Consider the following 27,758-nt stretch of genomic DNA (forward strand, 5'->3'; position numbering starts at 1 on the left):
CAGTTAACTCAGCCGGTGTGCTCCAGTTAACTCAGTGGTGTGGAGAGGGGAAGCTGGTATGCATGGGCGACTGCTGGCCTTCCACACACAACCTTGCCCGGACTTGTGCCTGGGAGGGTAAATTTCTAGGTGCAATCCCATGGTCATTCATGACCGAAGGGAGGGGGGTCTCCTAGTACAAATTTAATGTATGACGGATTACTAATACGGAATAAGTACCTGCATAATTTTAAAACTGTTGATATTGATTCCGAACAATAATTCATATTTGCTACAGCCACAATCACCGATGTTATTGCTAACTTAATAATGAATTAACATCTAGTATTAGCGGTTTGGAAAGTTCTACCATACCTTGAAACGTAGATGTGAAGGGTAGAACGCATTGATATTGCAGAGGAGTCAGTGATAGCGCTCCAACCATACAAGGTTCTTCTATCCAGGAGCACTAAAGAAATCACTGTGGTAGAACTTATACTAGCCTAGAAACAAATATTTTCATATCTTCAACTAATGAAGATACCAAGACTTTAAATTCTCATCTCAAAATATAGAATACGCCCACATTCTCCGAAAATGGAGCGGTTGCAATTTCTCTACACCAGAGAAATATTTTTTAGAGAAATTTGACTTGGAACCAAAACAACTTTCGAATCCATTAACAAAATAGCAATATCTGCTGAGAACAGTTTAGTATGGTTCTGATTGACAGGAGCCAATAAATATAATCGGTACGTATATGTTGACTATTTCAGACATCACCTGCAAACGGACAAAATATTGGAGGCGCTGTGACAAGTGTTGCAAATATAGAAAGGTTGGCAAATTTGTGATAACTCTAGTCACCATCAGAGCAACTTGAAATACCTTTTATAAGACCGCTAAAGATTCTGTTTGGGACTAAGCAGCTCGTTATTCATTTCAACTATTTCTCTTTGAATATATTGCATTATTGCATACATAATAACTGTGTTGTATAGAGAATTCCGTTTAAATTGTTAGCAACCAAAATAACTCAGTTTATCACATTGTATAAATACACACACATACACGAGCACAAAAAGAACACTAATATATACTTTATGTATGTCGAATTGCATTCAGCATATTGAAGGAATTTTTAGATAGTTATTTTTCAAAATAATTTTTATTTCATAATCACATTTTATACACCCTAGCTCTATAGTACCAAATATAAATTACAAGGATGTTAAACATTTTGCACTTAAGTTTTAATGTATACAGTTATATTTATAACGCAAAATAAAATAGAACACATGTTTATAAACACTTTCTGTGCGCGCATATAAATAACATGTATAATATGTAAACATATATAAATGTATTTAAGATGTGTATGCAGCGTATGTATATATCTATATACGTGTATGCATATACAGATGTATGCAATATATATATATATATAATTATACATAAACATATATACATATATATGCTAAATGTATACATATATTTATAAACCATTTACAAATATTATGTCAAGAGGTATAGATACATGTGTGTGTGTGCATGTATAATATATACAGGCACACTACATATAAAGGTCCACGATATATACACACAATTTTACAAATTTAATAAGAATTTTATATACATGCAACTTTAATACAAATTATAAAATATATATTTTGATATATATTGTGTGTATGTATATAAGTATAACGCGTATATATATATATATGTGTGTGTGTGTGTGTGTGTGTATGTGTGTGTGTGTGTGTGTGTGTATGTATGTATGTATATATATATATATATAGCGGGCGCGTTCCAACACATTGATAAAATGGCACAATACATAATAGGGAAGTTTTTACGTGCATACTTTTTTTATAAAGCATCGTTTTCGTAAATGTAATTAAATGAAATCTATCCATTAGGTATAATAACCGGTCGAATTTGGTTTTCCTGTTATAACATACACCACATTTGCGCGTGTGTGATTTTTCTTGAAAGCAGATTGCTTAGTGGCTATCGTATGAGGTTTTTGATTGTTAGGATTAAAGACTAACCGCGGCGTCGTTTCCATAAAACGGGGCTCGCGTTGAGTCCTTAATCAGGGTATTTCATTTTGTAATGCTCCCACCTACCCTGATGAATATGCGTACCAACTGACTGCTTGTGCAAATCTCTGTCTCGAGCAGTCACCGTACAAATCCTCCACTGGGTTAAATGTAAGACTGTGGAAGTTGCCCGTCTCCTTCAGACATCTAAAACAACTTGCGAAAAGTAAAACGGGGCATTTCAGTAACGTAAACTATATATATTTAATGGGAATTAGTTTTTGACTCTCGTAATTGACTTTATCAACACAAGTAAATTTTTCTCTCGGTTTATTGGTGGTCCCTTATTGATTGATCTATAATTGCAGTCGTGTATTCGAAGCTTAAATGTTGGGCATTTGAAAAACTAAATAGAAATATAATCATTTAATTCAAAACTTTTTTGTCAAATATCCTAGATAATATGCTCTTCAATCGTCCTAATATAACATATTAGCGTTGCCGTTGTGTAATATAATACACACTTCAGGAATACTGGATCGATAGTAGCGTATGCAGAACAACCTGCACCTAAGTAACACTGTTGGGTTGTAGAATCAGATAAAATACATTCGCGTACAAGCGCACACATTATGAATAATGTTAAGATCTAATTGTATTCATACATACATTGAAAATTATGCATTTGTAATTACATAATTCTGTGTAAATAATTTACATAATTGTGTGTATATGCCTATATATGTGTATACAAATGTGTGTATATTTATATGTACATATGTGTGCGTGTGTACTGTTTATTTATGCATATTTATATATGTATTTATACATGGTTACATATATACTGAAATATTTATGTAGTTATGAAATGACACATACATGCACACATATCTAAGTACATATTCTGTTTGTATATACACAGGCAAAAACATTAGGTTTATGTACACAAATAATTTAAGATTTTACATAATGTACTTAGACATACAGGTATAATTGCGTACACACACACTCACACAGATTGACTTCCTAATTGAAACACGTTCAAATTTGGTGATCAAGTCATTGAGTGATGCTTATTTTGTTGACCTGTGACACTGAAAGGCAATGCTGACACCGGTTAAATATGAAGTAGAAATTTAAATGTTTGAAGCTATTTGCTTGAAGGTTTCGTGTGCATTCCATAACCAATTCACCTCATTTTATAATACAATATCATACAGCATACTGTATTGTAATTTATATGGAATTATATAGAATTCACATAATGAATTTTCACAATAGTAACTTCTAATTATGAAGTCCTTTCGTGATTCTGTATCTGTTAGTGTGTAATTTACTGCACGATGCGGAAGTGATTCTTGAGATAAATCTTTTGTGTAACAGAAATATATATAGTAGAAGCTTCAAGTGCAAGCAGTGTAAACTTATAAACACAAATGTGTTGTTGGAGAAATTTTACATGGCAAAAACCAGGAGAGGGTTAAGACAGGCATTTACTTTTCCCAGCATCCACTTCAACACATAAATATATTTTCTTTTTTAAGTGGAATAATCACACCCATAAATTTCTCTTCCACTCTCAACTTCTGAATTGTTCTTATTTCTTTTGCCATAATCACATTTATATTATTCATTCTACCCTTTAATCTATTATACACAAGAACTATTCATCTTCCTAGCACCAAACTGTAGTTTTTTAATGCTAAATCTCTCTAAGCTATCAAATTTCATTGTAGGAACGTATGTGTGTATAGAAAACGTAACCAGTTTATTTTTCTTGGATCACACAGAGTATGACTTATGCGTCTCAACTCATAGTATTTGACTTATCGAGTTTATTACTTACATTTATTTATTTTTGCGTCTCAGCTTTTTAATGATTACCCTTAAAATGACGTCGAGAAGTCATGAACCAGTTTTTTCATTCCAAACGATATTGCATCCCCTCTCTCTGCTTGGGGGGGGGGGGAGCGAAGCGGGTTCCTGCTTCTGCTTCCAGCTTTGTTTTACTTTCGACTTCAAACTACTTCAGCTTCATTCACGTGCAGGTTGCGCGTTGCTAAAGAATGGATTTCTGCTGTTTTTGCTTTTGGTGGGGTTTTTTCAATTGCTTATTGATAAATATCTTACTCTACTGATAGAAAATTATACAGGTGTATAATACGACACTGGAAAAGTTTATGTTCCTGTTATAATCACACTTTCTTGCTTTGACCTCTGTCACATATTCAGTGGTACAATAGATGCTACTGGTTTTCAGGAATGTCTGTTCGAAGGAGAAAAATTAATGCCTATGTTTGCAATGCTGAGCAATAATTATGCGTTCGTCTCAGAAAGTTTTGTCCAATACAAATCGCTATTCGGTCCTCCACAAAATATACAAATGTATACAAACTCATTTTCCCGCACACAACTCTTCTTGTTTTGCATTTGATACCACTTCAGGTTTGTTTTTAAATACCTCGTCTCCGCCTAATATTTCTGAAATGTGATACACTACACAAATTCCGTACACGTGTACACCTATCCATACGTAGAAACAAACACATACATACACGCACACATTCATACACGCGCATACAAAAGCACAAAATCAAGAAGCAATGGTAATTAAGCAACTACATTTATGCATGGAAATTTTGAAGTTATACGATGAACTGTGCCCACCATGTTTGCCTTCGTCGTCTTCGATGATGTGTTTGAACTGGACTGTTAGATTCAATGTAGTTTGATTTAAGGGAATGATGTTCATATAAAATGGTTTTGAATTTTTAAAAAATTGTCAATGGATGTTTAGTATTACAAATAACGTAAAGATAGCTATATATAATAAGGTATTATCTCTTGGTGAGAGTAGTAAAACAACAAAAACTGTAAATAAACGATATACTACCAATTGATACACGTGATTTAAAATATCCATTTATGTTTTAGAATTCGTTTATTTATTAATGTAATTCTGATTGGTTACGTAATTCTTTTGTATATTTATATTTTCAGTGTAATGGCTCGATATATATTGATGAAACTAAAAATTCTATCAACTTTATGACCATTACCATTAATACATCTATGTGATTTTATTAATACGAATCATATTTTATCACTTGAAATTATATACTTTCATATTTATAGGCTCCCGTACATCATTTCATTTTCTTTTTTCTTTTACGTTTTCTAATAACTATTCCAGTTCATTGACATTGACAAACGTTTTCGTAATTTTTTTATTATTTCAAATAATATTCTGCTTTCTTGTACCATGTGAGATGCCAAAAACACCGTGATTACTCCTAGATAATATAAAGCTCTCTTCTCCCATGTTACTAACTCTTAGTTAATAAATGTCTTAAAATTAACCATTACCCTTTATCCTAAATCTTAACGTATCACACGCTGACACACACACACACAGGCACTAGCCCGCACTCGTACATACATATAAAAGTCAATTTTTACGTTATAAAAATTTTACAGAAGAATCGCGAGACTTGTAAGAGCCAACATTTTAACACACACCTGCAATAGTTTATTAATAATTTCTATTGGATTGCTTCTTGCATTTTTTTTTAATGGAAATAAACAATATGTACGTATGTATGTATATGAACATGCATGTGCGCGCTTGAGTGTGTACGAGAGAGATACCACGTGAGTGAGCAGCGAGAAAATATAAATACACAGAAAGACTGGCATTTGGAAATGTATAAGTATAGAAGAGTGTTTATATACACAAACCTGCATATGCATATTTACATGTATCTTTGTGTGTGTGTGTGTGTGTGTGTGTGTGTGTGTGTGTGTATATACACATATATATAAATATATATATATATGAATGTGTGTATCAATTTTTTTATATGTATAGATTTCTCAGTGTCATTTCGTTTTAGCGCAATAAACGAAATAGCTTTCCGCCTATCCAGTTATATACACCCGTATATACAAATTGAATATAGTTGTGTGTATGTGAGTGCCTGCGATTATATGCTTCTATGTATGTAAGTTTGCATGTACTTCTTTATACATTTCTTTCTATTTTTTTTTATTTAATAAAAGAATTTTTAGTTGACAAGTTGGTTATACAAACGTCTTTTTTAATATAATTAATATACAGGAATCAATATGACGTTGTTAGATTTTCTGTGACGCTATCTGAGGCAGGTATTTCGTATAGAATAACTTCTTGATCTTCCAGGTCTCTTTCTTTGCTTTTATGAATGCCATAGCCAAAATATACTAAAAGACCTGCAAGTAAAAGAAAGCATAAAAATGTTATTAATATTTAAAATGTCCAGCTTCGGAAGTGGCATTAACGCAACGACTGCCATTCAATCGTTAGTACGGAGGTCTTGAGTTTACAGATACAAAACCAAACATGATAAAATCTTATTTGTAGTTCCTCAGTTTTGCCTTGTTAGCATTTGGTTCAGACATTATTACAGCTGATTTTAAGAATAAAAATAATACTTTATTTCAATAAAATAATAAATAATTTATTTCTATAAATTAAAAATATGAAATTATTAAACAATATTGTGTAGTGATCCATTAAAAATATCAAATTTTTTATGAAACTGTTGTGATTGTAAAATGTAAATTATGTAATTCTTGATTGTAATATATTATTGATTATATATTATACATTATTGATTTTTACGGAATAATTATTGATTTTCTTATTATTCTGTCTTCATATAAATTATTATGAACTAACAATGTCTTTATTATCGAACAATATTGTGTAGGTCTGAAATGGCTTCCATTTTTTATGGCTACGAATTCTCTGGGAACCACTGGTGGGCCCCAGGGACCACGGTGGGAATCACTGCTCTAGGGTATGGTATCAATCTCTTGAGTCTTTCGCGATAGCTTATATGCTGCATAGAGGCTATCTTTTTCGCATAGCTTCGTTGAATTGCTTCAAGTTCTGTAATTAATTTGACACTGGTTGGTGACCATAGCTGGGAGCAATGGTCAAAGCGATTAGGACAAGTGTCCTCCAGACGATCATCAAGGTTTCCTGATCTCGAGTTCTAAACTTTCTAAGAATCCATCCAGGTCAGCCGCCTGCATTTCGTTACCAACTTAGCAACATGCACATGGAAGGATGCATTATTCCTCATGTAAGTGCGCAGGTCTCGCACTGACTGAGTCTCTGGGATTGCAATCCCTCCAGGTCCAGTGTATTTAATTGGTATTGCATTTAGATTTGCCTGCTGACAGCACAAGGGTTGAAACTTTTCAGCATGAAACTGCATGCTATTCTTATCAGTCCACTTGTATATTTCATATTCTGGCTCCCTTTGTGACTGAAGGTATATCTAACAAGGCCATTATAATCAGTAGTGGTCCCAAAACAGTGCCTTGCGGAACACCACTCACTCTTTGCGTGTCACTGGAGGCGGCCTCATTGACTACTACCAACTAATTTCTATCCTTCAGAAAGTCATGCAGCCATTCTCCCAATTTCCCGACTATGCCGAGATCACGCAGTTTGTGACATATCATTCCATGATCGACTTTATCGAAAGCTTTCGTAAAGTCGATACATATCACATCCACGTTTGAGTGGTTGAGCAGCTGTTTCAACAACCGGTCATAGTGTTGTAAGAGCTGAGTCAAGCAGCTTCGGAAACCATGTTGGGTGTCAGTCAGCAAGTCTTTTTCCTCAAGGAAGGTAATTAGTTTTCTTCAGACACTTCGTTTCACGACTTTTCTGATGTGCAAAGTCACAGAGATAGGTCTGTAGTTCTTGACCTCAGCTCTCCTTCCTCCTTTATGAATTAGACGTATTTATGAATTAGACGTTCGGGGAATTGCCAGACGTTTCATGCAGTAAGTCAGTGCTGATCATTTACTTTATCCAGCAACTGTTCATTAATCTTCAAAATAGACTATAACTGGTCTAGTTTGCCGCTAGATGGGTGTTGTTCGCTCCGTTGTTTGCAATTAATCGGACATAGTTATGGTGTCGGTGACCAGCTGGAGGAGGTATACTCCTAGGGTTAAAAACAGTAGTAATATTGTCCTATGCAGAAGAACCACATTGAGGTGGTAACAACCATTAATTTACATTTAAACCGTTGACAATGATTTCGATGATTCACCACTGAATAGATTGTCTATACAGTTATATGCTTGGTTCAAAATAGTGAATTTTTTTTTTTCGTGTTCAAACCCTAAAATTGATTGTATTCACTCAATCCTATTGGACTTTTGCAAGGCATTTTTTCTATCATATACCAAATCGCCTTACATAGGGTAAATCCTTTTATTCGGTTATTAATGACTCTCATTTGTTTTTCAGATTACATGTTTATTAAGTTATTACATTTCGCTCTTTAGTGTTTTCTTGTAAAGAAACAAAAGGAATACTATTCCAAAGTATATACTCTATTATATACGGAGTTTCAAATAGCAGACATCAGCATTATTAGTGTAACAACACATATGAACGGATTTATAGGACTAATAGCATAATATTGTAATGTAGTATCGATTAGTTTCACTGATTATCTCAGCTGTCCCGATTCCGACCAACGAGGAAAAAGCTGTACTTGTTCGAAATGCTGTAATTCGTTATACCCGAAACAATCCTCGTTATCTCTCTGTGGAGACACAGAGAGAGAGAGAGAGAGAGAGAGACACACACACACACGCACACATAATTACGTTTAATCGTTTCAAAGTTTGCGTGCATACATTGTGTAAGGTGGATAAATTTACCACACGGTTCACCTAATCACATGACATGCACATAACGCTCACATGATTCACTGATCCATAAAATTGCTTATTTTCGATCGGATGACAAGAAGGGATTAGCCCGACCGCCATAAATCACACTCATTAATGCTTTTCATTATTATATCGCTAATACGGGATGTCGGGATAATAACCGTCTCGTTTAATGAGCTTCAAATAGACATTAATGATGCAGGAAATCAAGAAATAAATGTAAAATAATGGAATCATTCCTTTTCTTTTTATATTGACTTTGTATTCGTTGATATTATTTTTTCCAATGGGTGGGTTGACTGCGTATCTGAGGAGCTGGTGAAAGTACCAATTTCTCAATCGGAATTGTTAACATCCTGAAAGCATTTAATTCTGAGAGACTCAGATCTGGTTGTTAATCTGTTTCATGCCAAAGAAAATATGGAGAAAAAACAACTAAGCAGTAATGCAATCCATATAGCCAAGAGCTTTATCTCGATGGTTTGTGAATTTAATGTACTCAGATTTTAATTTAGAGAAGATTGTATTCCTATTCTTTCTCCCAAGTCTCTAATTCTTGCAGAAATCCATCATCATGTTTAGCTTTATAAATGCTATCAGTTGCGTAGCAATATCGATTATATCAAGTTTGAGAGGCAATTTTGTTTCTGAATTTTGCTACATGCTCATTCTCATTTTATTTATTTTACTTTATACGTTTTGAAGTAGCAAGGTTAAGCAGAATCTCTTGCTATATCTAGTTATATATCTTTAAATTCTAGGCTCAATATTTTACAGGGTAATGATTTTTGTTGTCGCAAATTATTTCATCAATTATCAACCAAGTTACCCGCAGTAACCATCCATCGTGTTCCTATTAGAGTAGTGGAATTTGAGATTTAACTGCAATTGCAAGCAATTCAAATGACATTTAATGTATTGACGCGTTTGAGCGAATAAATAGTTTTTGATATTGTTAAATTTTTATTTTTATTTTTGGTGATCTTACGGAACCGAATATTGATCAAATCAAATAATGATAAGCCCGTTTCTTTTTTTCTCTATCAAATCCAGGCTGGCAATATCTTTTCTGCCAGTCTTTACACCCTACAATCCGATATTTTGTAATTTTCTGTGTTGCATTCACCGATGGCGAATGCTTCCAAAATCCACGGCTGGACAACCCTATCGAAAACTTTCTGTTCAATACGTTGCATGCCCAGACACTTCTTTACACGTCCACAGAATTTCGTTAAGTTTCGAACTATCTGTAACTAATTATTAATATAATTAGTACACACAAGAACAAAAAGGTGAATTTAGACATCCTGGATGGACTATGCATATGACAAAGGGGATAAGCTGCTCCGAGAAATTTCTATCAAAAAAATGTATAAATTCCACGAACTGTAGTTCTCACTTATGTTTATGTAAACAAAGATGAACGACAAAAAGTCGTGATAAACAAGTGAACAGGAAATCTGAAAAATGGTTAGAATCACTCTATATGAGACATATGGACCCAGGTGAACATAATGCTAAAATTGAATATAAACTAAGGAAAATAAGATTGAAGTCGATGGCCTCAAGCAGAAACGTCATGCTTCGAGTGTGAGAGGGCGAGATCAGCAGACGAAATTTCACCGTCGGAGTGACAGATTTCTTGAGACGTTTAGTTTCCCAGGAGCATCATGCTCATTAGCGTTAGTGTTGATTAGTTCATATCTTGGATATCTTTACAGATTGTAAGTGAGGAGTTGACAAAAGTAGTGTTATGCCCAATGCACACCTGTACCAGAATTTCCCAGTTTCCACTACGTCAAAATGTCTCTAGAGACGCGCAACTCTGAGTCGAGTGTACCTCCTCTATTTCTCTTTTCATTCACAACACTACGCCTATTTTTACCACTCTTAATTATCATTCATTATTTATCATTAATTATCATTAATTATCATTAATCATCATTATTTATCATTAATTATCATTCATATGACTCTAAATACCCTAATTTTATTTACCGATGGCTATATAAAATCGGACAGGTCGACGTTTCAAAGTCACAGTTTTATCTTGTAAAAGATAAAATAATACACACAAAAGTAAAAGATATAGAATATTCATTCCATTTAATTTTACATTTTAAATATAAGTTGGTATAAAAACGTTTGTATGTGTACTTTTAGACATTGATATGCTGCTATATATATATATATATATATTATATATATATATATATATATATATATATATATATATATATATATATATATATATATATATTATTATATATATTATTATATGTATTTATTTTCTACAAGTTAATAATTAACTCGGACAAAATAAATTTGTTAATAGATACCAGGGTAACAAAGATCACAAAATGACTGTGGTGTAACTCCTGTTTATGAGGTTGAGACTCCTTGTTATTTTGGGTACTTGAGTAAAAATATAATTTTAGTAAATGGAGTAAAACGCATATTTTAAATGAATTCTTTTAAAGAATTCATTTAAAATATACGTTTTACTCCATTTACTAAATATATATATATATATATATATATATATATATATATATATGAGAGACAGACATGCTCTAGTGACTCTTTTCATACATATACATCCATGTGTGTACGTATTCGTATATGGTATGAATATAGACTCATATGAATACTTATTTTGCCAGTGGTCAAATGCAAACTTGTGTAAATAGATCCGTTTTCCTAAAAGCGTTATCAGTGTTAGGGAAGCAACTAGCGAATACTCATGTTGCAGCTTTAAGGAAATGAAGCCATATTAATGCTATCGGATTAGCAAAGGTATAGCTCTCATCAATTATGCCTGACTGCTAGTCGCAGCTATTAACTTATTCTTATCTCATATCTTGCGAGAAGCCAATATTTTACCGCTGCTTCCCTGGCTGAGCGATGAATGTGTTTGTGAAAGTAAAATCCGTGACTAAATTTAACTATTACTTTTGCAAGACATTCAATACTATGTAGGCTCATCGTAGATTCCTTTTAGCTTTCTATAAATTTGTGCATGATGAAGTAAATGTTGTTAAAATGGGAATATCTTCTTTCTTTGCGTACCATGTCCAGAATGTAAGACAGGTAATCGTGTATTGCCACAATTATCTGTTTTTGTTTTGTGTAACTGATACACTTCATAATGTTTAATGCCTCTTTCTTCCAGCCATTTCGTTTGTCAAGCATGGCATCCATATCATTCTTCTCCTTCCTCTGCTTCTTTCTCCTTCAATTTTTCCGGTCGTCGTTAAATTCTCCAGGGCCTCTTTCTTCCTCATATGAGCAAGAAATCTCAGTTTCCTACTCACCCCAACCCAGGTCAACACTTCTTCACTAGACACTTTCTCTTCTATCCTCAATATTTTCCTTTAGAACCACATTTCACATCTCTGCAAGCACTTTCTCATTTCAGTTGCTATAGACCATGCCTGGTTTCCATACATTAATGTGGAGTAGACATAAAGGTCCAATATACGGCTTTTGGTCTTGATACTCAAAGTACAGATTCTCAGGATGTTATATAAGTTTGAGAATGCAAAATTTGTTTTCACTTTTCGTCGTTTGATCTCCTTCACACATCTTGCATCTTCACTGATCAAAACTAATGCATTTATTTTAAAACAAAACGCATACTTTTCAATGAAGTTCTGTGAATTCGTTGTTAGTATTCAAGAGATTCTTCTACATCAATTTATATCTCGTCTCTTGAATTCTGCTTAAATTCCATTTCTCTTTCAACCAGTGAGTGTTTATATATAAATTAATTAAAGGACATACTAAAAAATAGTCATTCCAGATGATAACAAAATTAATATCTTAGCACATTAATTTCCGGGAATTATATTTTTTCTCGTGAATTGTTTGCCTTTGTATAGAGAATCTTTTCCCCTGGTGGCTGGAAATTGATTTCGGCGTTACACGAATCAGTTGCAGCGCAGACTTGAATACGAGTATTTGGGGGTCTCTCTTCAGGGTAACACGTGCTGATGGCGTCAAGGTGATTTTATTTTGCCAGTGCAGAAACCGGTCCACGTGAGTCCATATATACGTAAATGTACGTTAGGAGATTTTATTAACCTGATCTACTTTGGTTGGTTTCTGTAGTTATCATCAGTGTAATTTTGGTGATTTAAATAAGAGTTTTGATGGTTATTTCCAGCAGGTAGACATACTTAGTATGTCCTTTGCTTAATTTAAATCATTCAGCTATTAAATGCTTTTCTTGGGTCTGCAAACGCCTATATTATTAATTCTGTTATAGTTTTTTTTTTTTTTTTAAATAGTCATTCCAGATAACAAAATTCATAATATCTTAGCAAATTAATTTTCGAGATTATATATGTATGTATGTGTAAATATATTATATATATACATATATGTGTGTGTGTTGATATTTGTGTCTGCCTGTTTTTGTTTATTTCCACCCGACAACTGGCGTTGATTGTTCAGCGTTTGAGATTGTACAATAATACTGGTGTCGATTTGTTCGAGATGTCAGACCGGCATAGTCATATATATATATGTATATATATATATATATATATATATATATATATATATCTATATATATATATATATATATATATATATATATATATATATATATATATATATATATATGAATGTATTTTTCCCTTGTTTACAATTAACAGGGAAAAAATAAACAGTTACCAGGGCAGGAAAAAATAGGACGTAACACCCTGTTTGTAAAGGTAGAAGCTCCGGGTTGATGTGAAATATTTTGTATAACAAATATAAATAAATGGAGTTAAACGCAGGTATTATTGAAAACACCTGCGTTTAACTCCATTTATATATATATATATATATATATATATATATATATATATATATATATATATATATATATATATATATATATGAATAGAACCATAGTGAGGGATTATCAATTATTTTATAATTAATTTAACTTGTCTGTTATATATACACACACACACACACACACATACATACATACATACATACATACACACACGAGGAGGTATCCAGAGTGGCTGGAAACGTTGTCTGTGGGGAAGGCCAGTTGTAGCTCGGGTTTCTGCCACTTGCTGTGACCGAAAGGGATCAGTCTGCCGACCGGCGTCGTCCGCTCGAGTTATACTGCCAGGTGATACGTCATTGGTTTTGGTCTTTCTCTTCTGTTCGTCGATTTTTGCGATAGCTGAAAAGAAGGAACAACACCCTTGAGTGATATTCTGTTTTCTACTCGGGAGACGGCGGCCAAGACAGTTGTCATGTTTCAAACAGCTTTCAAGGAATTTTCCAGGAGCAAAATACAAGTTTACGTGTGGTTTTCACGCCTTAGGAATGGTCACTTATCACTCGAAGACCGACCTCGGTCAGGGTGACAGTCAATCTCACGAACGAAGGAAAACATCACGAAAGTTCATGAACTGATAATGGAGGACCGTCGCCGAACATTTGACGAACTTGTTGATATATCTGGTGTGTCCTGGAGCTCATGCCAACGAATTTTCAGCGAGGAATTGTGAATGAAAACAGTTGCGGCAACATTTGTGCCTCGTTTGCTCACGGAAGATCAAAAGCAGTCACGACTGAATGCATGTCATGAACTGAAAGAATTGTTGGAAGTTGATCCGGACCTTTTTCCGAAGGTCCCCACTGGCGATGAAAGTTGGTACTACAGTTACTATCCGGAAACTTAGCAGCAATCACATCAATGGAAGCATTCAATATCACCAAGCCCACAAAAAGCGCGTCAAGTGATGGGAAGTAATTGTCCACACATACTTTCCTCCCGGTCAAACTCTTAACCAGACATCTTACTTGGAATTTCTGAAGCGTTTGCGAGACGCGATGAGACTAAAATGCAACGACCCGTGGAAAAGTAGAGAGTGGTGGTTTCATCACGACAATGCGCCTGTGCACGCTGCATTGTGTGTGAGACAGTTTTTGACCAAAAATGGCATGACCCCGCTTACCTCCATAATCACTCGATCTTGTTCCCCGTGAATGAAAGAAGTCCTTAAAGAAAAACGTTTTGAAGATGTGGAAGAGGTGAAGAAAAAACGACGGAGGTGTTAAAAGCCATCACAAACAGTAGAAAACGCGTTCGGACCGATGCATTGGTTCAAATGGAGAATACTTTGAAGGCAATAAGAGTGTAAACATGTAAAACTAAGTGAATAAAATAATATTGCAACATTTCGGTTTATTTTGGGCACCCGCGCCTTGTGTGTGTATATATATATATACATATATATATATATATATATGTGTGTGTGTGTGTGTGTGTGTGTGTGTGTGTGTGTGTGTGTGTGTATAACTATGCATCTTTATATATATACATAGTTATGCTTGTCAACACATTCCTCTTTGTAAACGATGAACATAGTCTAAGAATATGTAGAATTAGACTGAAATTTTAATTTATTCGCAATATAATAGGGTAATTAACTGACTAATCAATGAATGCGTGCATATGGATCATGTCCTTATTGTTTGAGTACAGTGTATACAATAATATTCTTTTCTACTCTAGGCACAAGGCCTGAAATTTTGGGGGAAGGGACCTGTCGATTAGATTTACACCAGTATACAACCGGTACTTAATTTATCGACCCCAAAATGATGAAAGGCGACCTCGGCAGAATTTGAACTCAGAACGTAAAGACAGACGAAATACCGCTGAACATTTCGCCAGACGTGCTAACGTCTCTACCAGCTCGCCGCCTTTGTATACAATAATATTGAAACTGTAAACTGTATGCAAAATGCCACCTATTTGTACACGTTACCATGCCAAACTGATATGCTACTCATTGTATGAAAGAGTATATGAGTGTGGATAGATGTAATATAGCCTTGGGTGGATGGACATATGTCTATATTGATACTCGTAATTAAAAAGAATATGTTTAGATTTATATATATGTGTGTGCGTGCTCACATGTATGTGTCTCCATATATCTATATATGCAATGAATTCGTGTATATACATGTATATGCGTCGGTGTGAGCGTGTTTATGGGGGAGGGCTGTATGTGTCCGTATATGTAAATATATGTAGATGTATATAAATGTGTGTGTGTGTGTGTGTGTGTGTGTGTGGCTGGATCTGAGCGTATCGGAATGTGTTTGGGGGACATCTGCCTGCATTGTTATCTATTTTCGTGTCATCCATGTTTTTTCGTTACTGTTTTGATTTTATTTAAGGTATTTCATTATCAGTGCAAAACGTATTATTCGGTACACTTATTTTGTTTATACTTATTTCATGTTTGACTCTTTGTAAGTCAATTTATGACTTATACACGAAGTGTTCTTCATTGTAATTCAGGTTTCTCGTGTGTACAAGTTATTACAGACAACTACTAAGATGTATTCGGATCGAAATAATAGAGTTAAAAAAAAAAAAGAAAGTACCTTTTGAAAAATAACCTAACAAAACATATTTCACCTTAATAATGCCCTGCAACTATTTGTATAGCATCTCGCCCGCGGGAGAGCGATGCACGATGGGTCGAAACGATCGTAGTGATTAATAAAAATTTTGTGAATTCCATTTTCTTTCTCTTTCTTGCTGTCTATATGTATGCATGTGTACACGTATATATATATGAACGCGTGCATATATGCGTGTGCAAGTGTCTCTATGTGTGTTTGGATGCATATAGAGCTACAATGCTTTGAACGCGTCTCGTCAGAGTGGGTGTTTAAATACAATACTCAAAGACACAAACCGGCTTGTCTATCAACTGACTCCACCACTTCAAACTTATTTGTGCTCGTTTAGTACCTAAACATATGCATGGCGCACACACAGACACACACACAACTGCCCACTTTTTATTTCGTATCTAGAATTTTAAGAATGCAGCTACTTATAGTACTTTGGATATTGTTATTTAGTAAGTCTTGAAATACGACCCATTAATAAATCTGTTGCAAAAGCTAAAGCAGAAATAACTTAATTCAATGACATTGATTGATAATTTGATGTAAGGTTGTTCTTACCTATGGCCAGCCAAACAGCAAACCGTAACCAAGCAGATTGTGGTAAGGACGTTATTAGATAAGCATTGAGTGTGAAAGATGCGAGAGGAACTACAGGAACATAGGGAGTTGTTGCAAGCAGATTGATTTTATTCTTTGGTTGCCGTGCGATTACCACAAGGCACGTTATCATGGTGAAGAGAGATGCAGCCAATATGATAATTGCCCACCAACTTTGAGCGTAGACGTATTGACGTCCATGAATTGTCAACACGCATAGAACTACAGATGATATTATGTAGACAATCAATGAAATACTGAATTTACGCCAAGATCTTTCGCTAGGTTCACAGTAGTCGTTGGAAAATTGAAATAAGCTTCCGAAGCTGCTTCCGCTTACAATACTCGATATCCGTTGGTACGTGCTGTGGTTACTTCCACTGACGGATATCATGGGAGATGTGTCTTGTAATTCAGTACAGATAACCGATTTTGATTTTTGCGTAGCAAATGTCTCTTTTGCTTCTACGTTTTGTTGATGAACATTGTTAATATATGAATTAGAATCCCCTTGTTTTGTAAATGAATCAATGCTTGAATAAAAATGAGGATCATGTCTATTTAGACGATAGTTTTTGTAAGTTCTATATCCAGTGTTATTAATAAAATCTGTAGATGCCATGCGCAATGTTCTGATGTCACTTATATCTTCATATTCTTTATATAGTCCAACAATTTCAGAATCGTACCGAAGGCAAAGGACAGAGATACTAACCACGGTATAGGCAGCTAGTGTTCCAATTGCCATCGTGTCGATTAAAGTTTCAAGTTTAAAAACCATTGCTATTGTTCCTGAGGTTAGACCCCCCATGAAAACTGCAATGGCTGGTGATCTAGTTAGTTTAGTTATAAATGATAAACATTTGAATAATATATGATCATCTGCCATAGAATATATTATCCGTGATATTGAATAAAGGCATCCGAATAAAGCAGCAGACAGGCCTAACATACCACCGATTCCTATAACGTAGTTGGAACCAAATATCTGACGGGCTTCGTAAGCTTTTGGTAAAGCAGCGCGATCTTGTAGCTGATACCAAGGGTAGGCAAGAGTGATAGCCATGGCTACACCGAAATATAATACGAAGCAAATGATGAGTGTTGTCACAATACTGACTGGCACTACTCTGCTGGGATCTTTGCATTCCTCACTGGAAGTTGCTACAGCATCAAATCCAAGAAATGCGACGAACAAAGTCGCTGCACCAGCTAGAATCTGTAAAGAAAAAAAAAGTGAATGTCATTAAGAATAGAGAGTTGGAAACGCAAACAGGTTTATTGAATTTAAAACTCAGTTTTTTTAGAGGAGCCTAAAATAGATAAATAAATCAAAATATACAACCTTCAAAGTGAAATATTTTTGTGTTTATACAATATTGATTTGTTCTGTAAAAGTTTGAAAGTTCCTTGTTAAAAGTGAGACAATTAGCATTTGATTGTCGAAGACCAGCAAGGGTGTGCTTCTCAGTCACTGAACTTGCTATAAATATCAGCCAAGTTCCTACAAACTAACAGTCTATATCCTTTAAAAGTGAACTGATGCATCATCTTATAGATATAAAAAGACAGGTTGGTCACGTATAGAATACATTTCTGAATGCTTCAGTTAAACCAGAAATGACGTGCTATTGACCCACAGAAAATAGCTGCCAATCACCCATGCATTACATACTTCCGTCTGCAATAAAAATGGATACATAACACAACGTAGTCCTCAAAAAAAAACTTGGAATTGTCACAGCAAGAATTATTTCATGGAAGCTCTCTAGGATCAACATAGGGAAGAAATAAGTTACAACATCAACTACAGCACACATAAAATCAAGGAGATAGAGACGGTGTATCAATGCTAATCTTCGTATCAAAATTTACGCTTTCGGATGATTTTTAGGTGGAGCATTATGGTTAAATTTGGGAATCAGCTGCTGAACACCTGCATTTCCTTTTGACAGTACAGAGAGAATAACCTATAAGACTACTTTGCTTCCATGTTATTCCTGTCAAAACGTGTCTGCAATTTGACTTATGTTGTAGAAAACAGATGAAGTTGTCTTTCTGGCGACGTTGTAAACGTTTCCCATTTCCTTTGTTTGAAAGAGGATCGGTGCATTGGCTATGTTGTCTCTGGAGTTGAAAAGTGCGATCGAAATGTTCGAGACTATATTTTAACTAACAATAACATCAATATAAAAATCACATATTTGCTTGGGGGACAAATTTTGCAAGCAACAATGGAATAAAATAGTATTTAGGGCACATCAGCAAGTAGATGAATATGCATAAAACCGGATAGGAATCATTAACTGCGGAGTTCCATCAATTAAATAAGTCGCAAGCGAAATGTTAAGCAAGAAGTGGTGTTACCCATTATAAGGCATCAGCATTGAGAAAGTTAAAAAGCGATAAAAGAAGCAAATCGGCACATAACGTCTCAAAACATGAAATCAATTTGTCAACTCATGTGAAAAGTTAATTCAAAGACTTCGGAAAAGCTTCCAGTACCTAAGTAGCTGGCAACTTCATACGAAATTAAAAGCAAACAAAAAAACTGATAATATGCATATCACTTAATGCAAGTTACATAAATAATTGTTTATAATTTACTATGTAGGAAGCGCATATCTAATTAAGTTTAAGAAAGAAACAATATTTAATGAGCTTAGAGGAAAACAAAACGATAATGACCTCCTTCTATTAGAGAACAAATTATAGGTATTATTTAGAACACAGACTTGAATTATTTACTGTGTTAAGACAAACTTTTTATGAAAACATTCAAGGTTTATACAAATCTATATTCCGACTAAGTTCATCGTTCACAATTTCAATCTTGAATTTACCAAATTTATCCGTATACATCTTCGTGAAGCGTAACGTTACAGTTTCTTGTAGAATATATTTATATAGCTTCAACTTATTGATCAAACTTGAATCCAGGAAGAAGATATTCATATAACTTCCGATTGACGATAAAATAAAGTCTGGTTGTTTTATTACACAGCAGGAAATAAGTTATGGATCAGCTTCCAATGACAGATTACATGTCTAAGTTAAAATACAGAATGAATTTTGAAAGCATATTGTAAATCAGTATTTCTGGAGAAGCGAGTGGGGGGCGGCGAGCTGTCTGAATTGTCTCTGAGATTACTGCTGTCACAGTCGCCAGTACAACGTCAAATACATCGGTTTTCAAGGACGTCTACTCGGTAAAGCAGAAATATAAGAGATTTCACTTAAAGATGTTTGAACAGTCATTCACATTGTTTTGTAACTGGTGTAACTGAAAATGCTTGATATTTACAGTTTTCTGGCAGTTTCGTTGCACAGTGTGGAGAGAGGGAGAGAGAGAGGGAGAGAGAGAGAGAGAGAGAGAGAGAGAGAGAAAGAGAGAGAGAGAGAGAAAGAAAGAGAGAGAAAGAAAGAGAGAGAGAGAGAGAGAGAGAGAGAGAGAGAGAGAGAGAGACATCTGCTGCTTGTGATAGAAGCGAACATCAGAAATAGCTACTCGTACTGTACTAATTGCAATCGAATTTAAGCCTCTTCTACAGAGGCGATTTTTCCTAAGTTACAGAGTAATTTGGTAATTTGTAGCATATTAACACGTTCAGAAGTGCACATTTGTTATTAAATGTTGCACCATTCAATGCGTCTTAGTACTGGACGTTATATATGGGAAAGTTCAATGCACAATGGTGTATATTTTAATTGGAATAGAAACATGTCGAAATCGCACGTCGCAAAAATTTGAAATGTGCGTACAAAACTCGAATATGTTTGTATTATGTTTATAGATTTCCTATGGACAGTAACTGAGGACATATATTTTTCATATATTTAGGCCAAGTGATTCCTTTTGTTTTTTTGTGTTTTACTTTTTTAAGATCCGCAAACATATCTGAAGTTATGAGAGTTTAAAGAAGCTAATGTGGGCTGACAAAATCTGACCATATTCTCTCACTAAGCATAAATCATTGCTCGGTGTAAAGCCGTCCAACCTGTGTGTGCCAGTGGTAGAAATAGTTATACTTTCTTTTTTCTGATGATCTATTTATTTTCTGTCTAAGTACAGCAGATTTTTAGGTAATCAAACAAAATGTTTTTTCTTCTCACTGAGTGTAAATCACGCCGGACGCTGAATATATATTTTATTCTTTGTTTAATAAAATATTTGCCAGACGTTTACATATTTTAGAAATCTTTATTCTAGTTTATGTTGGTTTTATCGTTGAAATGTATCATATGTTAAGCATTTATGTATTATATCATTTAGAATTATATCAATATTAATACTACTACTACAAAACCCTTCAATCCGGAAACAATGTTTAGACTTGTCATCAGCAATTTAACAGCGCAACAAATTGCAATAAAAAATTCAATTATAAAATTCATTGCATACTAGTTTCAAGACTGACAATTATTTTAGCAAATCTGTCAGTAACAGACATACAAAATAAAAGTTTTCAAATTTTGAGATTTTGTTATTCATCTTCGTATGACGGTTTGTCACTTTGTTTCTAGGATACTACCTGACATTATTTTCTGAAATACTCAGGAATGTAAGATGTTTTCCAATGTTTTATTTCACTTAATAATGTTTTATTTCACATATGGCAACAACAAAAAAATGCTTGCTAATTTGACGCATGGAGGTGTAAGAGTTTTTGCAGGAAATGTAAATGGGAAGGTAAAATGTAAAGAGTTCAAACACAGACAATATAGGATGTTATGTGCTACCATACCTAGAAAATTCACTTGGCTCGTCAGCACTTCATTTAGGAAATGATAAAGAATAATAAATTCAATTTCATATTCTACATTCCCCAAGACTGAGCTCTATTTAGAAATAACAGACCCAAAATCACAACGACAATGCATATTTGAAACTATTTGTTAAACTATATGGCAAACGCTATATACATATATATGTGTGTGTGTGTGTGTGTGTGTGTGTGTGTGTGTATGTGTGTGTGTATGTGTGTGTGTGTATGTGTGTGTGTGTGTGTGTGTGTGTGTGTGTGTGTGTGATGAGGTCTTAATATATAGCTTAGACATTGCGAGACTAATAACTTGTAGTAATCAATATACGTATGTTTCAGAACAAAGTTTTGATCAGGATAGAACGGTAACAAGAAAATGATATCACCTGGCAAAAGCTTCATTAGTTGACGGCTGTTTCTGCTATAAGATGCTATGGGCTCTTATTTGAGTGCACGAATAACATCCTATAGTTTCAACGAATCTTCAAATAGGAAGTGCAATTTATTTTAGAAAAAAAGAATTACATTTTTTAAAAATATACAGGGATAACATTACCAGTGAGAACGTTATTATTGATGTATATAAAGAATATATGTCCAAAAGGCAATTATATCTTTTCCTATTTCTCTTCTAGTAAATCTATGTATATTTACACATACTCGAAAAATAGCACGCAGACACAAAACCACACACACACTGCGAGCAGATACGTACACACACACACACACACACACACACAAGCATAAACATATAGAGACGTATATATAAATAGAAGCAAGGATACGCATATATATATATATATATATATATATATATATATTTACCGTTTCGTTTTCCTGTCTTGTTTTCCGTCCGCCACTACCCTCCACGAAAACAATTTAATTTGTGTTCGTCGGAAGAACCATTTTAACGATGCGTACTGCCTTAATTCTTCGAAACGCCGGAGTTTTAATGGTGGCAGCTGATGAAGGGGATGTTTCTATGTGGCCTGCTTGTTTGTTGCACCTTGTTTACCATTTTTGTCCTTGTTCTTTTGCCACGTCATGTACCCAGTTATGTATCTATATGTACATATGGATGAACGTATATACATACATGTACATATATATGCATATACTCATATATTGTTTATATATATATATATATATATATATATATATATATATATATATATATATATATATATATATATATATATATATATATATATATATATATATATATATATATATATATATATATATATATATATATATATATATATATATATATATATATATATATATATATATATATATATATATATATATATATATATATATGTATATATATATATATATAGCTCAGTTGTTAGAGAGTCGGTCTCAATAATGAGATAGTGAGTTCGATTCCCGGATCGGGATCTGTTTTATTCTTCGGCAAGACATTTTATTGTATGTTGCTCCAATCAGTGGCGTGGAGAAGCGTATGGTATACATGGAAGACTGCTGGTTTCCATAAACAACCTTGCTCAGACTTGTGCCCTGGAGGGTACCTATCTTGGTGTAATCCAATGGTCATTCATGACTGAAGAGCAAATGTAGACTGAGATGCAGGAACCGAAGACGGACAGACAGAATTTCACTTTTATCACATTTATATAATGTGTGCGTGCGTCGGTGTGCCTATGTATACACAGACACACATATCTATACAATCTATGGAAGTGTATATAATGTGGTTGAGTGAGAGTATGTGTTGTCGTGCCAATGAGATGCGCGTATTGGTATGAAAACCACAAAGTGTATGTGGAATCCGATATTTAAAGAAGTATTTCGATATAGAGCTGACAAACTGTTGTAAGATAAACACGGAAACCATATTGTAAAAAGCTGAAGAAAATGTGGGGATTAACACACGCCATTATGCTAATAGAAATGAAATATTTCTAGTATTTCTTCTGTTCGAGTATTACTTATCACTAAATATAAATAGCAGCCACACTTTTAACTTTGCGATAAAATTCTATAACGTTTCTATGAGTTGCTGTATTTAGACGAGGCTTGTAAGAAAACTAAATGTACAGAGACTGTTGCGGAATAGATTATTGAATGCTATACAAGAACCAAGATTGTCTGTCTCCAGTTATTCCTGCACTTTAGAGAGTTCGAGAGATGGGTGTTTCTTCGCATATCGTTTTATTTTAAATTAACAGACACTTTAATTAACATGATTCTTAAGTATGGTATACGTATTTCATTTTTCAGCCATGTAATGACACAGGTGTTATTTTGCAAACAATCCTTTCGCTTGTCTCTAGAGGTTTCTCCTCTTCCTGACGAAGAACTTTACCCGGAAAGTCATATCCCCTGATTTTTCCAATCATAAATTTTCTCTGAGTGTCAATCTGATGCATTCACTGTGTAATTCGTGGTTTCAATTCCTATACCGCGTGGTGCGTTATCTTCTTGAGCAAAACACTTCATCTCACGATTTCTCGCGACTCCTTCGACACCGTGCACCTGTTCGGACAACGTCGATTTGATGGAGAGAGTGAACCTATGTGCGGCACAAACATTTAATCACTAGTGTGTGTGTGTGTGTGTGTGTGTGTGTGTGTGTGTGTGTGTGTGTGTGTGTGTGTGTGTGTGTGTGTGTAAGATCCAAGCATCAAGGTGCAGGAAGTTGTTCTGAAGTTCTGCTAGCTAGGAAGCATATGTACCCTCGGTTTTATTAGCTCCACTCCCTAATTTGGGAGATTTATATATAATGGACTTTATCGTCGAAGACAGCGTACGAGCGTTCATCTTTTGCCAAACGACCTTCGTAAATGATTCGTTTATAGTGATCAATTGTATGTACTCTTTTCATCAAATCGAAGTTGATGAAACGAACACAACGCAACACCCGGTCTAGGAATTGAAACTGCGATCTCGCGATCTTGAGTGCATCATTCTAAATACTAGATACCCTTCATACTAGTGCAGATCAAAATTAAGCCCTAACAGACGCTCTTTTGCACAGACCGAATCAAGACGTAGTGCACGAAAATATTCTTCACTGTCGTCTGACTGAAACCAAGTTGGGTAGAAAATTCTCAGACCGACGAACAAATGATGAATTCGTCCTTCCCCCATTTCAGAATTTTATGTTCCAGAATCTCCTTCGTTTTAAAACAGAAATAAATAGACCAACCCACTCAAAGGAATCTGGAAATTATTTATATTCCGTTATGTATTCAAATTCTGAATGTTTCAGACACATGAAGTTGTTCAAAAAACTATGAAGTAGAAAATAGGGTAAATAATTAATTAATTGCATTTGCAATTGCTACCCATTTTAAGTTACTAAAATACTATAAGTGTTTAGGTGGTTCAATCCCGCTTATTATAAGCTTATCCCTCGGTTTATCATACAGATCTCATCAATCTAGAACGATGCAATTCCATTAGAAATATATTTCTATTAGACTACAGTATCTCATAGCCTAGATTGTTGAACAAAACAACGTAAGCATTTTGCTAGCACTTTGCCAAATCGGACAATCCACAGCGCTTAAATGTATAAATGCATAATGATCACTCACCCCAGTTATTCCTTCAGGGAAGAATCCAGGATGTGCAGTCCAATTCTGACTATTAACGTGAAAAAATCCAACACAAATAATGCAGGCTACCACAACAACGTTGAGAAGACTACAGACACAGCTGACAACAGATGTAACCTGCAAAAAGAGAAATATTCAGAAGCTTATAAGATGTAAATATTGAAAGACAGGAGAATCTTTTTATTGCAATTGTACATGTTAGTTATGAATGATGGGATTATGAGGGAAAATTATTGATTACATGAATCCAGACCAATGAAACATTATCTTCGATCCCCTCTTCAAATGCCGCTGGACTTTCTTTCCAAATTAATATATAGTTTACATCAATATGTGTGTGTGAGATAATATGTATGTATATCTTTTAACCTGTATTGTATCATTAGCGATATGCAAATAAAGCTCCTGTTTCAATTATGCCGGGTACCGTTTAATGATACTGACTAGTCAGTCAGATTTTCGGGGTTGCATCATGGTTATTCTGATATAGAAAAATATAATGCTAACCTCTGTGGTTAATCCCAAAATGCAGCATCGCCTGATGAAACGAATCAATAATGATAATCAACCGGATGTCCAGCGATAAAATGGACTATACAGTAATAATGCCGAGGATACTGACTCTGATGACAAAATAATGGGACTTGTGGAAATGCGCGTAGCGATGTATTAAATATTTATAAATTCCATCCTAAAATTACTGTTTTATATATATATATATATATATATATATATATATATATATATATATATATATATATATATATATATATATATATATATGTATGTATGTATGTATATATAGCCAATGAGTAATGACCGACTCAGATGTTTACTTTATTTCTGTTGAATTCAATGTCACACACTACCATGAATTTGATAAAGATAAACGAACATCATCGATTTCTTGCAATGCTTATTGTGGTTGAGCTGTGTTACATAGATACTGGGTCAGCTGCTGCTGCTGCTGAAATCGTCCTTTTCTATTTTGCTTTATATAAATGAGTGTATAGATCAGCCTTAACTCTTTATTCATATACGCACATCATCATGAGATGACATAATTTAAGTATAGATATTCACCTCCTTACCTTGACCTTCCGTATTACTGAAACAGATCTCAGAAGAGTAACACGTGCACTTGATTATCGTTAAATACAGGTATATGATGCGCGTGCGTGCACACACACAAATAGTGACGTTATAAGGTACTATAGTATAAATTTACAGTTTAACTTGCACTGTGCGGTGAACGTTGAGTCAATGGGAAGGAGTTACTAGATGAAATTTCTGACGGTGTAAATGGACAAAGTCTCTGATATCCGAGTGGCTAAAAAGTGTCGGCAGAGAAAGGAATCGATGAGTTATGAACTGGATGCGGTGCTTCCCCCTTTGAGTGCCCGAGTGGGACTTCTTCTCTGAAGACCTTCTGTTGTTCAGTTTTCTTGATGTTTTTACTGCCACTATTCCTTAACATGTGAACATAAATGCATGTACGAAGCTGTAAATCCTTGGGCTTTCGTATACATTGATGACATTGTATATCGGTTCACCTCTTTCTAGTAGACATGACTACATCGCCGATGTGGTTTTCCTTTGTAAAAGGATTTGGCTGTGTAATCAGGTCATAGTTATTGATCTTTCTTCAATAGATACTAAAGATTCTACAGTTAGCGAGCATTCTGCCTACGTCCCACCACTATTTCCTGAAATATCCATCCTGTTGTTATGCTGACTGTCATAAGATTAAAATGATTATGAAAACATTACGCGATTTACATCAAGTTGCTATTCTTATTATTCACCCCCCCCCCAAAAAAAAAACTCCAATCAAACAAAATTATAATTAGACAAAATTCAAGATGGACTTATCAATGTTGTTTTTTTTCCTTCTTCTTTCAAACATTCTAACTTAAAAATTGTTGAAAGCTGGAAATGTTTAGTGTTTTTCAAACCGTGGGACATGCAAGAACTACGTGAGGAAAATCAAATTGTCTAATGTTATCATTTGTTATGACAGTAAGGTGTGTCATTTGATGGTGAATTAGGTTGCTATCTTTAGTAGATTATAATTCATTATTAGGATTGATGTGACCAAACTTCCATCTAAAATTCTCCTCTTATCTGAACAATATGAATATTGAATTCGACATCTGATCTGTGCACTTAGTGTTACCACGACTTAGATATCTAAAATTCCCAACTCATCTAAATACTGAACGTGACATCTGATCTTCACAATTAGCAACGTTGATCCATCATTTATAATTGCTATTATAGACAGTAGAAGTATACTCGAATGTTCTTCAACGCCTCTTGGAATATAGATATTCCACCGTGTTAACTTTATGTCGGCATGTTTCAAGACTGCAATTGTTGTTTAAGCCTTTGTGTGCCATTTAGAAATAATAGCTAGATGGCCCTCAAAGTACAACCGACCAAACTAAAAGAAAACTACATAGCAGAAAGTGTAGTCCTAAGAGATGTTCACAAATGACTTGCCTTAATATTTGGTTAAACAGCAACACCAACAGTTGTTGTATGAACAGATAAATAGAGTAAAGCTACCGATTTAATCAATTGTCCTCCTAAGTTTCTGATAT

The 27,758-nt window shown here is 34.4% G+C and overlaps 1 protein-coding gene across 3 annotated transcripts in view; it reads right to left on the reverse strand.

The window, feature by feature from the left end:
• Positions 1–5,532: 5,532 nt before the first annotated feature.
• LOC106883001 (high affinity cationic amino acid transporter 1) overlaps positions 5,533–27,758 on the reverse strand; it is a 128,859-nt gene continuing 106,633 nt past the window's right edge. For all 3 annotated transcript variants that reach the window (XM_014933858.3, XM_089361273.1, XM_052972241.2), the window contains 3 exons: positions 25,135–25,272; positions 16,767–18,024; positions 5,533–6,269 (listed from right to left, as the gene is read on the reverse strand). In XM_014933858.3, coding sequence (XP_014789344.2) covers positions 6,142–6,269; positions 16,767–18,024; positions 25,135–25,272 — 1,524 coding nt within the window. In that variant the 3' untranslated portion in view covers positions 5,533–6,141. The remainder of the gene's footprint in view (positions 6,270–16,766; positions 18,025–25,134; positions 25,273–27,758) is intronic.

The sequence above is a fragment of the Octopus bimaculoides genome, chromosome 12 (assembly GCF_046866305.1).
Source record: "Octopus bimaculoides isolate indiv1 chromosome 12, ASM4686630v1, whole genome shotgun sequence".
Lineage (NCBI taxonomy): Eukaryota > Metazoa > Mollusca > Cephalopoda > Octopoda > Octopodidae > Octopus > Octopus bimaculoides.